Raw genomic sequence first — 17,452 nt, forward strand, 5'->3', positions numbered from 1 at the left:
AGCGGTGGTGGCGGCGGCGGGAGCCTCTCCTGCCTCCGTGGCAGCGCTAAGGATATCCAGCTGCTGTGTTAGGCCCGCTCTAAGCCGTCAGTTGGACATCGCCCAAGGGCTCCTGGACTGTGGGAGGGTGCAGGCGGGCTGAGACCCCCCCCTCTCCCAGTGCACGATTTTCAAATGCAAATAAGTTCTTTGGTTAAAGTCTACCTGCCCCTCTGTTTCCTCTGAAATTCATCAGTCTGTTGCATGCTTCAATGTCTCTGGATCTATTTTGTTCGTCAGTTTATTTAGTTCATTAGATTCCACATATAAGTGAGATCATGTGATACTTGTCTTTTTCTGACTGGCTTATTTCCCTTAGCATAATACTCTCCAATATTACCTTTCAATTTGTGTTTTATCATATAAGTGAAGTCCTATTGGAACAATGGGCACATGCGGGGAACTTGGAGCCTTGGCTTACCAAAGATTCCGCCTCCCTGAGGCAGGTTCTCTCCCAGATAGGCCTCTTGCTTCCCAGCCCCTGCCCCCCGCCCCCCCCCCCCAGGTCACCGCTGGCTCCCCTTGGCATGCCCTCCCACCCCCCGCCTCACCTCAGGACTGCTGTCTCAGGGTCCCATTTGCAGGGGAATGTCCAAAGGCAGGCCCCAACTTGCCAGGGGTTTCAGTTTTTCAAGAGAAATTATAAGTCCAGATTTTTTTTTTTTTGCTTTTTTACTTTTTATTTTTATAAAAATATTTTTTTATTGATATACTCAAATTGGAATGATACAGAGAAGATTAGCATGGCCCCTGTGCAAGGATGACACGCAAATTCGTAAATCCAGATTTTTAAAGTAAAGGCTTTGAATTTTAAATGTTGACTCCCTTTTTAAAAAATCAGAACACACTTGTGGCCATGTGAGCCTACCTCCCAGGGACAACCTGCTCTGTGTTGGTGTCATGTCTCCTCCGGGTGATGGGAACTACTGTCCAGGACTAGCCGTGGCCCTCTTCCTTCCTGGATTAATTGGAGATCATGGAATATTAATTTAATTTATAAAATTACTAAGTGTGGTGAGTAGATTTCTTGCAGAAGTTATTCTTAATGTAAATTTAACATTTGGGACAAATTTTGGAGACTTAATTCTTAAGGAATAGTTCACAAAATCCTTGGAACTTTAGTCTCTGAGTGTTTTCCAGATTCTCCATGGATTGGTTTCTTGTTGTCCTAATATGTATTACTTGACAATATCCGTGGCATAAACAATAAGGATATGTTTCATCAAAAGCAGCTTTGCTCTTCCTGCTTTGTTTTCTGTTCCTTGTTTTGTTTTTCAAGGTGAGAGAAAACAAGCAGTCTTTTCCCTTCTAAAGACCGTCATTCTCTTTCTCTTTACCTAGAGGCACCACCTTGAAAAGCAGTATATTTTACAGTATTCTGGCATCCTCCAAAACTGCACTGTATACTGTGGTAGCCACATGTGACTACTTAAATTTCAAATAATTAAATAGAAGTCAAATGAAAAATTCAGTCCCTCAGTCACATTGGCCACATTTCCAATGCTTACTGGGTGGTACTGGCAAGTGAGAGCCTATGGTGTGCATCTCTTCCCGGCTCAGCCATCAGTGCTGCCACCTTGGTAGCTTGGACCAGGTCATGGTGAGAGTATTTATGCTGTGGAGACGACATAAGACCTGGCTTGTGTGTGCTTGTGAGCCGGTTGTTAAACATTTACCAGCACACCACTGTCAATAGCCACCTGTGGCTAGTGGGTACCCTATTGGACATCCCAGAATATTTCTATCATCACTGAGAGTTATAGTGGGCAGTAATGCTCTAGAACAGCGAGCGCCAACCGGTGGTCCAAGGACCACTGGTGGTCCATGAGGTCCGAAAGGTTGGCAACCGCTAGTTTAAGGAAACCTTTGGAGCAGCACTCGCCAACCGGTGGACCGCAGACTACTGGTGGTCAGTGAGGTCCGAAAGGCTAGCGACCGCTGCTCTGGAAGGTGTAGTTTCTGAGCTCCCTCCAGTCAGTATAGACAAGACAGAAAACAATCTCAAAGGAAAACTTATTGGCCTGATACGAATAAAATATAATGGCTGTGTTCCCCTTCATGGGTCCCCAAGCATTGGGCATTTTTCATCACAAAGTCACTCTACAGTGAATCCAGATAAAAACTTAAGCTATTCTTGGCAGCTTAATCCAGTTACAGAGATTTATATATTTCCAAGGATGCCCAAATGATTAATGCTATCCATTCAAGGTGGTAAAAATAAAAGTTTTAGTCTTAACTTTTAAAAAGAAAATCTCAGAAGCCTACATATGTCATAGGGTTTGTTTTCCTCTGATCAGCAGAGTACACTGATTATTTAGAATAAGCCTCTTAAAGCCATAAGAACTCTGTGTCTACCTAGAGAGACGGCCTAAAAACTAATACAAGATTTATCTTACAGATATCAGACTTAATCGCAGGCGCCACTAGAGATCTAAGGCTGCAAGTGGCCACTCTTGAAAAACAGCTCCATGAATCCCGTGTCCAATATACTGAAGAATCTGAGTCGAAGGAGAAGGAAATTGAAAACCTTAAAAATCTGGTTGCAGAATTTGAGTCTCGCTTGAAAAAGGAAATTGACAATAGTGACTGCGCTTCAGCGGACTTGAGGAAGGAAATGAAACAGAAGTCCGATGAACTGGAAAGAGTGCTGCTGGAGCAGACACAGCTGACACAGCAGTTTCAGCAGTCCCAGCAAGAGGTAGGACAGACCACGGCACCACTGCTATTAGAGAGAGAGCACATGTTCCTTCAAAAAACAAACAAGCAAACAAACAAACACAAGCATAAAAGACAGCTTGGTGTCAGGCAAAAAGTTCTGGACTGTTAGTCAGCGGCCTGGGATCACATCCTGGTTTTGTCCTTAACTAGACAGTCACTTAACCTTTCGGAACTGGCTTCCTTTTCTGTAAAATGAATATATCGAACTACATAATCGCTAAGGTTTTCTCACCACCCAGTTCTACTGTGTTGCAAACGACCTTTTAAAACATCTGAGACTAGTCATTTTTACATGTCTTGCTGGTTTTGACATTAAATTTTTGCCAAAAAAAAACTTTTAGAGCACTTGCTGCTTTTAGTTCAGATCATGTTTGGATAATATATCTTACATGTGCTTTTTCTTTAAGGATTTATCTTTCTGTCAATCTAAATTTATAAGGTAATTTACATGTGTTGGTCTTCTTTCTTACGTATGCATAATTATTTTAGCAGTGTTTTTATTTAAACTGGAGTAGACATATGTTGATTAATTTTTTTCTAACAAAAGTCTGATTTCTGAACTGCTAGGCAGAAACAAACATAGATTGAATGTTTATGTCCCTTAAAAAGTCATGAAACCTAAGTTCCAATGTGATGATTATTGAGAGGCGGGGACTTTGGGAGGTATTTAAGTCACGAAGGTAGAGCCTTCATGAACAGATTAGTGACCTTATAAAAAGAGAACCAGAGAGCTCCTTTATTCCTCCCACCCTGTGAGGACTTGGGAGTGAACGCCTATGAACCAGAAAGCAAGTCCTCACCAGACACCAAGTCTGCTTGTGACTTGATCATGAATTTCCCAGCCGCTGGAGCTATGAGAACTAAATTCTATTTGTTGTTTGAGCCACTCCATCTATGGTACTTTGTTATAGCAACCTGAACTGACTAAGACAGTTGAGCAATTAATCTACTCTCCAATCACCAAAGTTATGTCACATCAGAATATGTGATCCCATATATGACAATATAGCAAATAAAGGCAAATGGAGGAAGGTTCTGAATGTTAATGACAAGTAATATTTTTGTTGGTTTTTATGGGCATCTTACTAAAGGAATAAAAAGAAAGTGCTAGTAATAACATTGATTATTAACAACTAAATATACCATGTTCTTGCTGTATTTAAATTATCAAGCAAAGTAAAAAGTATATGCCATCATTATACTCGTAAATTTTTTGCAAAGTAGTTATTAAAGTAAGTTAAAATGGAAATGGACAGAATGCTGGGTCAAGAGCAATGCCTAAAGAGCCCTATGAAGTAGAAATTATTTCCGTGTTATAAATGAGGAACTGACTCAAGAAAATTGAATAACTTCTAGAAGGTCACACAGCATGGTGGAGCCAACATTCATTGATAATAGTGTTTCCTCTTTCAGGAAGCCTGAGTTACAGCGATTCTGCTTCTAAGTTTTGTGACCCCTGGTCTTAGCACTCATCTCCAAGCCTCATTTATTTCATTTTTTTTTTTTTACTTTAAAATGACAGTAAACACACTACTTATTCTGCGAGATACTTAGTGGATCAGATGAGTGAGTGTCTCCTGTTGGAACAGGGCAGCACAGTGTCCCTAGTAAAGGAGCTGCCTCACCAGTGCAGGCAGGGGTGAGGGGAGGCACACAGGACTCAGCTCCGCTGGAGAAACCCTGAGAGGGAGAGAGGTGATGCAATTTTGCTAAAAATGAGACAGGAGTGTTGAAGTTCTAGTGGAAGGACAGCAGGTTAAAGGAGAGAAAGGTCAAGGCATCTAGACCAGGTTTGCTAATTTCCCAGGCTCTAAAATTGTAAGAATCCCCAAAGAAATGACAATGTGGAAAGTGAGGAACAATTTATAAACTAGGACAAGTAGAAAAAGACAGGTCAAATTCACAAAATATATATTGAGCATCTATCCAGGTACCAGACCCTGTGCTGGGTATTAGATCCGCCATTATGAACAAGACTGACACAGTCATTCTCTGCTCTCAAAGAGGACTTTAAAGAAAGTTTTGAGTAATTAAATTGACATCAAGAGGAAAGAATGGCCTAAACAGAAACTTACCATATAAAAAGGATAGACTAAAGTTAAAAAATTGTCCTTAAAGGCCTATATTAGTTTTCCATTGTTGCACAATAACTAGCCTTAAATTCAGTGATTTCAAACAAGAAACATTTATTATCTCACTAGAGGCCCGATGCACAAAATTTGTGCACGGGGGAAGGGGAGTCCCCTCAGCCCAGCCTGCACCCTCTCCAATCTGGGACCTCTTGGGAAACCGGGATTGGGCCTAAACCGGCAGTCAGACATCCCTCTCACTATCTGGGACTGCTGGCTAACCTACCTGCCTGCCTGACCACCCCTAGCTGGCCCCTTTGCCAGCCTTGATCACCCCTAACCACCTCTGTCTGCCAGCCTGGTCGCCCTAACTGCCCCCCCCCCCGCCGGCCTGGTCATCCCTAACTGCCCCCCCTGCTGGCCTGGTTGTCCCCAACTGCCCCCCCTGATGGCCTGGTTGCCCCCAAATGCCTCCCCCTGCCAGCCTGTTTGCCCCACACAGCCTGCTTTTCAGTCATTTGGTCATCCCTCACTAACCCCCTTGCCGGCCTGGTCACTCCACGCAGCCTGCTGTTCCGTCATTTAGTCGTCCCTCACTAACCCCCCTGCCAGCCTGGTTGCCCCATGCAGCCTGATATTTGGTCATTACTGTTACTGTGATGGTGTCCCAGACAATTTTCATATCCCTATATTACTAGTATAGATAATTTCTGTAGGTCAAGTATCTGAATGTGGCTTAGCTGGGTGCCCCTGGCTCAAGGCCTCTCATGAAGTTGGTATCAGGTTGTCAGGGGCTGCCATTTCATACAAAGGCTCAATTTGGGGAGGACTGACTTCCAGGCTTACTTTGTGGTTGTGAGCAGGATTTATTTCCTCATGGCTCTTGGGCTCAGAGTCTCAGCACCTTGCCGGAGGCCAGAGGCCTCCCTCGGTTCCTTACAGCATAGACCTCTCCATAGAGCAGCTCACCACAGGGCAGCTGGCTTTCCTCAGAGCAAGCAAGTGAACAAGAATGAGAGAGTGCAAAAGAGGGTGCCCAAGAGAGAAGCCACAGTCTTCTCGTAATCTAATCTCAGCAGTGACATCCCATTGCTTATGCTGTATTCTTTCTACTCATCATAAACGAGTCAATAAGCCCAGCCCACAGTCAGAGCAAAGGGATTGCACATGAGTGAGAATAGCAGGAGGGCAGGCACAGAGGGCTATTTTAGGGCGACCAATCTCAGGGCCCCTCGAGGTAATTTTGGCAAGAGAAATGACTAAAAGTGAACAGTGAATGTCGCTTTCAGACAAAAGGAGCTACATTTGGAGCTCTTCCTGCTCATTAGTTGTAGAAGGAAGCCACTCAGGCGGAGGGTGGGAAGGGCTAGAAAGGGGTCAAGGGGGAAAAGGAGACATATGTAATACTTTCAACAATAAAGATTTAAAAATATATAAAGCAGACTTTTGAAAGATACAGGAGGCCAAGATGGTATACAAATGATTATAGATTATTACTGGGGAGTAGAGAGGGATCATCCCACAGGGAAAGTTAGCTAAGGACATGCCAGGGGGGCAAATTTCCTTTTGCTGGGATGAAGAGAGGGGAGGGGAGGCTAGATTTTCCAGCAGAAGGTAAATAATTATAACCGAACAGTAAGAGTAAATAATTGAGACTGCTTCTCTGATTAAGCATGCCACCATCCAGAATTTCTTATAAAAGTGGGAAATTAGCAAATAAAAGTGATTGGCGTTCCTGGCCAGAAAGAACAGAGGTTGCAGCATATAAAGTGAAAAGCACCACTATTTTGGCCGTGCATTCCAGACACTTGAAATTTCTTAGGTCCTAGAGAAGAAAAGCCACATTTAAGTGGAGAACAAATTCCCCTTAGAATGAAGATAAATTAGTGCTCTAATAAGAAAGCTAATTAAGGAGAGGAAAGTCCTGCTCTCGCTCAAGGGGCCAGAGAATGGGTGGACTTTGCTTTTCATTGTATGAAGAAAGTTCTCAAGGATAGGAGGAAAGCCGTAGCTTCTAAAGGGCAAAATGGGCATTCCTGTGTGGAGCAGGGATTATGGGAGAGCAGCCACAGAAACAAGGGTCAGGAAGGTGAAGCCACAAAGCTACAGGTCAATAAGAAGAGAGAAAATGGAAAATAAAACTGTATGGGAAATGCAAATGTGAAAGGGGGCCCTGAAAATTCCTCCGAGGGTGTGGACTCACAATAAAAAAATCACAATGTTAAAAAGAAAGGGAAGTCGGAAAACAACAACAACACATAAAGTGTTGGAGACTAGGACATTACCGTTTAAAAGCAGGTTAAAATAGAGCGCATGCTTTTGGCTGCCAGTTTTCCTTCCTACTAGCTCCATGTGAGCCCTGTCAGGGCAGTGTGGCCCCACTGTTACGGGCCTTGTTGTGATCCAGAAAAAGAATGTAGTGAATTTCAAAAAGCAAAGCAAAAAAAACCCAGTTCACGTATAACCACCAAAGGAAAACCAGCACAGAGAATTCAGTATATTTTGTTGTCTTAAGGCTATAGATCAAGAAAACAAAGGGGCAGAACTTTTACATTCTGCCAGCTCCTGTGCCATCTGATGCCGATGAAAGGTATTCAGAAGTAGAAAGGGATGCTTTTGTTAAACATGGAGAATTGAATACATATGTTCATCGCTGCTTCATCCCCAAACACCACCAAAATGACAGTACATTAATAAAAAGTGAATAAATTCATAAGGAAAAGAAAACAAGAGAGGAGTTGACTCCAGGTGAAAAAGATGTCCACTACATTTTGGAAAATGGAAAGCAGAGTACGGGTGAAAGGAAATTAGCAGACTATAGGACAGGGGTCCTCAAACTTTTTAAACAGGGGGCCAGTTCACTGTCCCTCAGACCGTTGGAGGGCCGGACTATAGTTTAAAAGAAAACTATGAACAAATTCCTATGCACACGGCACATATCTTATTTTGAAGTAAAAAAAACAAAACGGGAACAAATACAATATTTGTATTTGCATGTGGCCCGCGGGCCGTAGTTTGAGGACCCCTGCTATAGGACATTGAAACCTAATGCCTCAGGAGAATGTGGGAATGGGGTAAAATCCTAAAAGGACCAAACCCAATTATGTGCCACAGCAGTGGAATGGCCCCGGAGTTAGAGACACCAGATACCTCTGAAAGAGGGAGAGAAGAGTGAATTTGAAAATAGGACTGTTTGATTATAAAAGGAGCAGAGAGATGCTCAGATGCCCTCCCTAAACCCAAGTTGCCCCTACCCACTATCCTGGCTGGTACCAAAGGCTTACACTCTAGAAAAACAATGTGAGGGGCTTTGGACCTAAGGATACAGCAGAGTATAGGATAAGGCTAGAGTGAAAGTATGTATATTAAAGGGTGAGACCTTCTAGTCTACTTCACCCCCTCACTTCCCAGAATACAGACAACCAGGCTTATATATCTACTAGAGGCTTGGTGCATGAATTCATACACGGGTGGAGGCCCCTCTGAGTGGCCTGCAGGGATCGGGCCGAAACCTGCAGTCTGATGCCTCCTGCAGCTCCTACCTGCTCCTCCCGCTCATCCGGGCCCCACTGTACCTGCTGTGGGCTCGTGCCCAATCAGTCCCAAACAGGAGAGGCTTGCGCTGCTGCAGCAGCACTTGCTAGCCATAGACCCTGTGTCTTGCGCCTTCCCAAGGGGTGTGGCCTATAGGATCAGGCTGAAACTGGCTCTCTGACATCCCCTGAGGGGTCCCGGATTGCGAGAGGTCACTAGCCAGGCTGAGGGACTCCACCAGTGCACGACTGAGCTGGGGAGGGACCAAGGGAGGGCTTCAGGGTGTGTCCGGCCCATCTCAATCAGTCCCAATCAGCCGGACCCCAGCAGCAAGCTAACCTACCAGTTGGAGCATCTGCCCCCTGGTGGTCAGTGCACATCATAGCACTGTGTTGAGCAGCCTCAGCATATCATTAGCATATTATGCTTTGATTGGTTGTTCGGTTGTTCTGCCATTCGGTCTATTTGCATATTACCCCTTTATTATATAGGATAGCCAGGAAAATGGAAGCGCCTTCTCTGGAGAAATGAGCTATATCAAAAGAAAAGAATTATAGATACTAACAAGTGGGGTCTCCCAGTAAAATGGCTATATCTCTGTCCACTCTGCTCACTGAGAAGTATACTAGTCAGTAAGGCCTTCCCTATGTACACAGAACTTCCAGTAACATTTTGGAGACTCAAAAAGGCAAGAATCACCAAACATTTGAGGAACATCTCTAATATGAAAGACCGAAGCCGGGATCAAATAAATAAGTAAAAAAAAGAACTTAGGTGAAGCACATACAAAACAACATGAGAAGCAAAACTGAATTTCAAAAAAGAGCATAATTAATATCCTTAGAGAGAAAAGAGAAGATATTGCATACATGAAGCAAGAATAGGAGGCTATGAAAAAGAGCAATCATGATTACTGAGCTGAAGCAGTAAATTCAACATTTGGGTTAGATGATAAAGATGAAGCAATCTCCAAGAAAGAATAAGAAAAAGCAAAGAAAATGAAGAAAAGAAAATTAGAGGATCAAGCGAGGATATCTAATACCCCACTAATAGGAATTCCAGGCAGAGAAAATGGAAGGGAGGAAACTATCGATGAACTAATTCAAGAATATTTCCAAGTACAGAAGGGACATTTAGTTCTATATTGAAAGGGCCCACCCAGCATAATGGATAGCAAAGCAAACACACCAAAGCACTTCATTATGAAATGTCAGTACCTTCAGGATAATAAACATAATTATTTAAAAGCTTCCAGAAACAAAAAAAAAAACAGTCACTTAGAAAGGATCAATAATAAAAATGGCATCAGGATTATTAACAGCAACAACAGAAACTAGAAGACAATGGCTTCCAAATTCTGCAGGAAAATTATCTGCAACCTAGAATTCTATATACTGCCAAAGGATCAACCAAGTACAAGGGTCAAGTAAGGATATTTTCAGACATAGATTCCTCAAAAATGATACTTTCCTTGCAGCCTTACTTGGGAAGCTGTTTAAAGGATATATGACACTGCACTGAGGGAGTAAACAAAGAAAGAACAAGAGGTAGAAATCAGAAAATGAGTTCCATCCAACACAGGAAAGAGGTGGAGGGAATCCCCAGGCCCATGGTAGGAAGTCCAAGGATTACAGCAGACAGTGTGACAGATTTAGAGAGCCAGGATGGGTTCAGCAAAAGAATGCAGGGTTTTTACAAGTATGTCTCTAAGACCAAAGAAAAACTGATAGATTAGATGGAGTACTGAGACATGTTGAGAGGACATGCACACTTAAGTGGTTTGGTAAAAAGTTAGTAATCAACACCTAGAAAACTAAACAGTGAGAGCAGTCCAAGGATTATTGCCATTTCTGGTATGTCTGCCATAGTTATTTCACAGTGTTCGTTACGTTTGCAAGCACACAAATACAATTTTAAGAATAACTTTCTTGACGTCCATCCTCCTCCTCTCCTGGAAATCTATTCAGATTCTCATTCCTGCCTTACCAAAGGGCAATTTTCACTGTTTTTCTGCAGTATTTTGGGCTGATCATATTAGTTGAGCAGAAGCCTTAAATGGAAATTTGGGCATATCTTTTGCTAACTCCTACTCATCTTCCAGATTTCCACACCTTTTCCACAGAGCTTCCTCTCACCTGAACTCCCCACCCAGCTGGCTGGCCATCCACTTGCCCTGGGCTATATCTAGTTTGGGTTGTTGGAAACTGTAATCTCACTGGTTCAGACCTCACTGGGTATCTATATATATAAAAGGCTAATATGCAAAGTGTCCCCTCCGGAGTTTGACCAGGAGACCGGGAGTTCGATCGCTCGCTATGATGTGTGCTGATCACCAGGGTGTGGCGCGGAACAAAGGAAGGCCCTGGCCGGCAGCCGGAAGGCCCTGATCAGCCCTGATCACTGGCCAGGCCTAGGGACCCTTCCCGTGCACGAATTTCATGTACGGGGCCTCTAGTAAAGCATAAACAAAGATGCCAATCTGTGCTTATTCTTCAATGAGGACTTGCTTTCCTAAGCATATTTCCCCCAAGTTATACCAGATGTAGCCAATTTCTATCACAAACAGGATTCTCACCTTCAGAATGATCAAGTTACCCAGCAAAGCCTTCTCTTGCTTCTTCCACTGTTGAAAGCAATCCAGCTGTCTCTACGGATAAAAATGAAAACAAACATAAAAATAAACCACCCTTACATTGCAAAGAGTGGAGAAAATTGGCCATATTAAAACTTTCCAACAGATGGTGAGCCAATTTATATTTTTATTTTGACATTTACTTGCCCAGTAGGAGTACAATTGAGTCATATTTTTAAGCTCATTGAAAGTGGCCTTTATCTGAAAATGTTGTACACATATGTATAGATAATGCTCTCCACCAATCCACACGGCTTAATGACACAGGAATGCTAGTTCTCCCTCCCCTAACCAAGAGCCACTCAGGGTAGGAACCTTCTCCCTGAAAACTTTGGCCTCCTGCTGTCCCCCCTTCCTCCCATCATGCCCCACTCGAGGCCATTTTCCACAGAGCTGGCAAAGGGATCTTCCTTTAATCTAAATTTGACCATCCAGCTCCATGCTTAAAATCAACCTTTCAATCACTCCAAATAGCCCCCAGAATTAAGTTAAAACTCTAGTATTAGCCCTGAAAGGTATGGCTCGGTTGGGCATCTTCTTGTGCACCAAAAGGTCACAGGTTCAATTCTGGACAAGGGACATGTCCAAGTTTCCAGCTCCATCCCCAGTAGGGGGTGTGCAGGAGGCAGCTGATCCATGAATCTCTCTCACATCAAGATGTTTCTTTCCCTCTCCCTTCCACTCTCTAAAATAAATTTTTTTTAAAAAAAAAATTAAGTGTCAGTATATTGGAATCATCTAGGGCAGGGGTCCTCAAACTACGGCCCACAGGCCACATGCAAATACAAATATTGTATTTGTTCCCGTTTTGGTTTTCTACTTCAAAATAAGATATGTGCAGTGTGCATAGGAATTTGTTCATAGTTTTTTTTAAAACTATAGTCCGGCCCTCCAACGGTTTGAGGGACAGTGAACTGGCCCCCTGTTTAAGAAGTTTGAGGACCCCTGATCTAGGGAATTAGGAAAAAAGTACTGATGGCTGGGCCTACCCCAAAGATCCTTACTTAATTGGCATTGGGTATAGGGATTTGTAGAAGCTACTAGGTGATTCTATTTAAAACAAACAAAATTCTAGTATTAGCACACTACCAAAACTGTGCTTGATTTGACCTGCTCACTCCTCCCTGCCTCAGTCCTGGTCTCTCCTCCCCTGCACACTCTGCAATTGAGTCATTCTAAGCCATGTGTCATCCCAAAACGTGCCTCTCCCACTCCCACTGCCAGGTGTTTGTACTCACGCCCACTCGGCCTGGAAAACCCCACCGTCCCTTCTTCACCTCTCTCATGCCTCCCTTTTCATCTTGACTCCGTTTAGTTGCAATCCAGTTACGCTATTTTATCACACTAAAATATGGCCAATGACAACTCTGCCTGAAACATTGAGAATGCTATTGCTTCACTGATTATTCTCATGCTTGCCCATGATTTTCAAGCTTACTGAAGATACTCCATCTCACACATTTTCCCATGTTGTTCAATAAAAGCACATATTAAAATTCTGCTACAACACAACCTTCCAAAAAGACAACTAAAAAAGAGACAAACATTTTGCCTCGATTGCTGAAAGCAATCCAACCACGAGTGAATGATTCTTTTCCACATATGATGGAATTTTCCATTAATGTGTCTTACTTATTCTGGCCATATCCACGTGTGCTCTGGTCATGCCCTGTCACACACACTCCACCCCTGCAATAGCAATCCCCTAACCTTGATGTGCTCTGTTTCCATTTTTTTACTCCCTGAGTGAGTAAATGATAACATCTGAGCTGCTTGTCACACAACACAGAATTATAATCTCAGTTTTAAAGGAGGAGGTAATGGTGGCAGAGGATATGCAGCTATTGTGGAATTCACCTGAGATTTCATGGTGTTTGCAGAACAGACAAAAATAAAAGTCCTAACTTTGGATCCTGTTTTGCATTCAGAGGTCCTCCCAGTGTGGGAAATAAGAGAGTTCATCTTTTTTCTGGAAGCTGATAGCCTTGAAGAAGGATGAGTTCCACAGCAGTGGGCCCCCAACTGGGATGGCCAGCAGCCCTTCCAAGTTCAGCCTGGAGCTGACGGGCACTTTGCTTCCATTATACTTGCTATGGGGACATCTTGGGGTTCATTTCGCCTTTCTACTTCCTCCTCTAGTGGAATGTCACTTGCCTGGGATAGCTTTTAAGTGATTTACTTTATGGATGTTTTCTGTAGAGCACTGTGTCTTTCCTTTGAGATCTGAATTTAATTTTAGTAACTGGATCGAATTTGATGTTACTTTCAAATGAGAACTCTCGTCATCATATCAGCCATCACTTTGTCTTTCCATATTAGTGCACCTATTATTCATCGCACCAATTTATTGACCTCATGGCTAACTGCTATCCATTTTTTGGTCTTTTTACTGTCAAATAAAATAAATCTTTCTCATAGTTTTCTTAATCCAGGAAATTTTTATACTAATTTACCCAGTATTGAATGACTTGTAAATCTAATCATTTTACATGAAGTTTAGAAAACTTGGGCAACACCAAATTAAATGTCTTACTGTTTTTTTATTGCTTCAGTGTCCTGGAACACAATGGCCCCTGCATGGTTGATATAATTAATTTGACAATTAACTTAGGCATAGGCCGCTGGGAGCTGGGTTACTCTCAGCAAGTTACATAACCAGTGTGAGCTTCAGTGTCTTTCTTTGTCAAACGTAGTCCTTGGGAGCAGGAAATGAGGTGATACCCGACGTAGCACCGTATTAATCTTCTCCAGCCCTCCTTCCCTTGCTTTTTCAACAAGTGTTTCAGGTAGAGTTCATGAAACCCAGATGATAATGCCACAGACACAATCCTTAGTCTCCTGTTTCTCAAAGAAAAATAAATAGAATAGAAATTAACTAGAATCAAGTGATGAACCCTCATGGTTTTAAAAATACTATGTGCATATATGAATCCTGTACATGTGTTAATAATATATGTACATGTGAGGCTTCGTGTGACCCAGGCATGACGCTGGTTTCATAGAAGATGACAGGGCAACTGTTAATCTGGAATTGCTCCACATTCCTCACTATTGATTACCAAATTTGGAATTGTATGGAGTTCTAACCATAATCATAAGAAACTCAAATACAGGAAGGTTCACTTTCCTTGATGGTCTGTAATTCAGTTCCACTGACAGCAGATTAGTCATGAAACCCCTAGGAGGATGCTTTCCACTGAGAGTCAGACGCGGGAATGTCTCGGCTGTTTTTACAAACAAGCTAACCTGACGGAAGTTCATTTTCAGTCGAAGAATCTCATGCCACAATCATTGTAATTGTGTTTTACTTATTCAGATACCACTTTGAATTTTTACTTTTTAGACTCTTTTTTGACAAGGTACAGACATAAATGATCCACGACCCAATTCTTACCATGGGCCTTGAAGTAATTTTGGTGAATTCCTCAGATGAAAGATGGGCAACTCTTCAGCTAGAAATGTAGAGCCTCAGAATGTGTAAGGACCTTAATGATCTCTAGTCCAGTCACACATGTGAAACTTAAATTTGCTCTGATATATCCCAGTCAAATGAGATTTGACCCTTCAGAGTGAGCATATCAAACTCAAAGACTAACATGGGCCAAATAAATGAGGCATGTGGCCCATGGCCCCGAGTTTGACATGCTTGCTTCAGAGTATCCTCTGGAGAGTTCTAGCTATTCAAATTCTTGCTTGATATAAATCCCATGGCTTCCACCCTTGGCTCCAGATTCTCTTAAGGACATAAAAAGCAACTCTGCTCAAACTTACAAGGCTGCAAACTTTTAAAAAAATATATAATTATTGATTTCAAAGAGGAAGGGAGAGGGAGAGAGAGATAGAAACATCAGTAATGAGAAAGAATCATTGATCATTGATCAGCTGCCTCCTTCATGCCCCACACTGGGGATTGAGCCCGTAACCCCGGGCATGTGCCCTACCCAGGAATTGAACCGTGACCTCCTGGTTCATAGTTCAATGCTCAATCACTTAATGGCACTACAGATATTAACTGTTAGGCATCACATAGGTAGGACAGAGTGGAACCCAGAACCAGCCCCAGCCCCAGCCCCACCTCTATCATCTGAGTGACCCTGGCTCTTTGTTCCTCATCTGCAAACTGCAAGGGTTAAATGAATGTTCTCTTCAAGTGTTCCAGCTTCACAAATCATTTGCATTTTTTACTTTTCTGTCCCATGTGGCAGAGTATCCACAAAGATAGTCAAAGAACCCAGACCCCTGATTTCCAGTCCAGTTCTGTTTATATTGCCAAGAACTATCCATAGGTACACTGATTAAAGCCAGGGATGCTTCCCCCCTTTTTCTCATTTCAGAACACTTTCCTTCAGGAAACAGTGCGGAGAGAGTGCGAAGAACGCTTTGAACTGACGGAGGCTTTGAGTCAGGCCAGAGAACAGCTCCTGGAGCTCAGGAGGCTCAGTGGAAGTTTACCGGTGACCCCGCGGTTCCTCAGCCCCGGCAGCCTCGCCGCCCCTGCAGCCGGTCATCAGGGAGAGAGAAGCCTTGCAAAACTGAACTCTGAAAGGGGCACCAAAATCCCAGGCCTCAACATCGTGCCGAAACCCCCTTCTTCTCCAACCTCAGCTCAGCCCAAGAGGGCCAACAGCTCAGGTCTGCCCAGCCTCCAACCGCACCCGCCCAGGGGCCGGGCATCTTCAATAAATGAGAACAGACAGAGACTGGCCGCCCTTCTGCGGAGGAGACTGAATCAGCCGTGACCGACCTGGAGTCAGGAGCAGATAGATCCACACAGCGTGCGTGTAGCTGAGGATGACAAAGATCACGTGGCTATCCCAGATTGAGAGTGCATGTCGACAGACATTCTTAACAAGAGAATTGAAAAAAACAACAAACAAAAAGACAAACAAACAAAAAGAAAACCTAGAGAGGTGGGAAGCCACATTTTCCAAGAGGCCTTTGAAATTGCAGCAAATAATGAAATTGTTGTGATTCCAGAGGCCAGTTTCTATATTTATGGAAAGTATGTTCAGATGTGCTCTACAAATACACCCTCTCAGAGATCAATGGCAAAATTTTCACCCAGAACATTTTTTCTTTTTTTGCACCATTACAGGCAGAGGTATCTCCACACACACAAAAATAATAGGTTTTAGTGGTTTCATTGCTGTTCTTTCATTTGTTTGCTAAGCTGAATAGGTTAAATAGATGTAATTAGTATTCCAAATAGAAAATAAAAGTACTTTAGTCCTTAATTAGATAAATTCCAAAGTGCTTAGTTCAAATATTCACAGAGTTCTTCATCATCACCATTATCATCATCATCATCATCTTTTCTTTTCAGTCTAATTGTAATCTAATTTCTTTCAAGAAATGACAGGTAACCTTTAAGAAGACATTCTTCCCTGTGAATCTGGGGATCTTAAAAAAAGGGGGGCAAGCCACTCCAATTCAGGGAAAAACTAGTTTACTTTTCAAGCTATAGAGATTATTTTAGAAAATAGTAATCCTGGCCACGAAACAATTGCTCCACAGAGATTTTCTACGTTGAATGCTTTTTGGCATCAGAGCTAGGCTTTGATTTGAACTTGTACTCTCAAGACATTGAGAAGAGAACTAATTCAAGACAGTTTAATCGAGGTTCCAATTTTATTACCCCTGAAAATGGGTAATTGGTTAATATGTTTTCTATTTCCAGAGTGGAAATTTAAACCAGAAACAAGACAAGCTATTTTAAGTTACCATGAACCTTCAGGCTCTGCCTGTTTCTAAAAACATAACTCTATCTTAAGCTAGTGTTCATCTATCTATTTCTCCATCTAACAGAAGTGTATTTTTCTTCCAAGACTGGTTTTACTTAAATCATCCATTAGACTGCATCATGGATATTCAGGCTTCTTACTCCCAGGTTAGAATGATATATGACATGTGAATATGGCCGACAAAACCCTCTGGTATTTGGCTATCATGTTGATAGGATTTCATGTTGACAAGGGTACTTGAAATCCCTTCCCTGGGCAAAAAAAAAACTAAAATTACTAAGCAAAATCAAGTTTATCTCCAACCATACAAAGATTGGTCTAATCTACCAGTAGTAGATTTTGTCTGTTTGTTTTCACCTCAAAGAAAGCTCCACATTAGGTCCTCTAATTTCCCTGACTAGTTGAAATGAGCACATTTTGTGTTAAAGCTTAGAATGCTTGTTTTTGTTGTACAGAGATTGGTATTCACTATAATGGCATTTGACAAGAGAATGTAGCGTCGTAGAATAGTGTCGCTGGGGTGGGCCTTAGATGCCCAAAGAGGTCTCACTTGTCAGCTAGTTAGTTACAGAGCTAGAAGCAGAACCACTGATACCTGACCCCAACCTTCCCACCTCACTTTTCCACTCTCCAGAGATTCCCTGGCCTCCATCATGACTTTTGTCAGAAACACCTACACTGAATTTACCTAATGTTTTCTTTAAATGCATTCACATTTT

The 17,452-nt window shown here is 42.5% G+C and overlaps 1 protein-coding gene across 1 annotated transcript in view; it reads left to right on the plus strand.

The window, feature by feature from the left end:
* Positions 1-16,990, plus strand: part of LEKR1 (leucine, glutamate and lysine rich 1) — a 116,104-nt gene extending 99,114 nt beyond the window's left edge. Inside the window, exons 12-13 of the mRNA XM_081086396.1 lie at positions 2,438-2,737; positions 15,327-16,990. Of these exons, the coding sequence (XP_080942522.1) occupies positions 2,438-2,737; positions 15,327-15,731 (705 nt within the window). The 3' untranslated portion in view covers positions 15,732-16,990. The remainder of the gene's footprint in view (positions 1-2,437; positions 2,738-15,326) is intronic.
* Positions 16,991-17,452: the final 462 nt, after the last annotated feature.

Source organism: Myotis nattereri, assembly GCF_964212035.1.
Source record: "Myotis nattereri genome assembly, chromosome: 3".
Taxonomy (NCBI): Eukaryota; Metazoa; Chordata; class Mammalia; order Chiroptera; family Vespertilionidae; genus Myotis; species Myotis nattereri.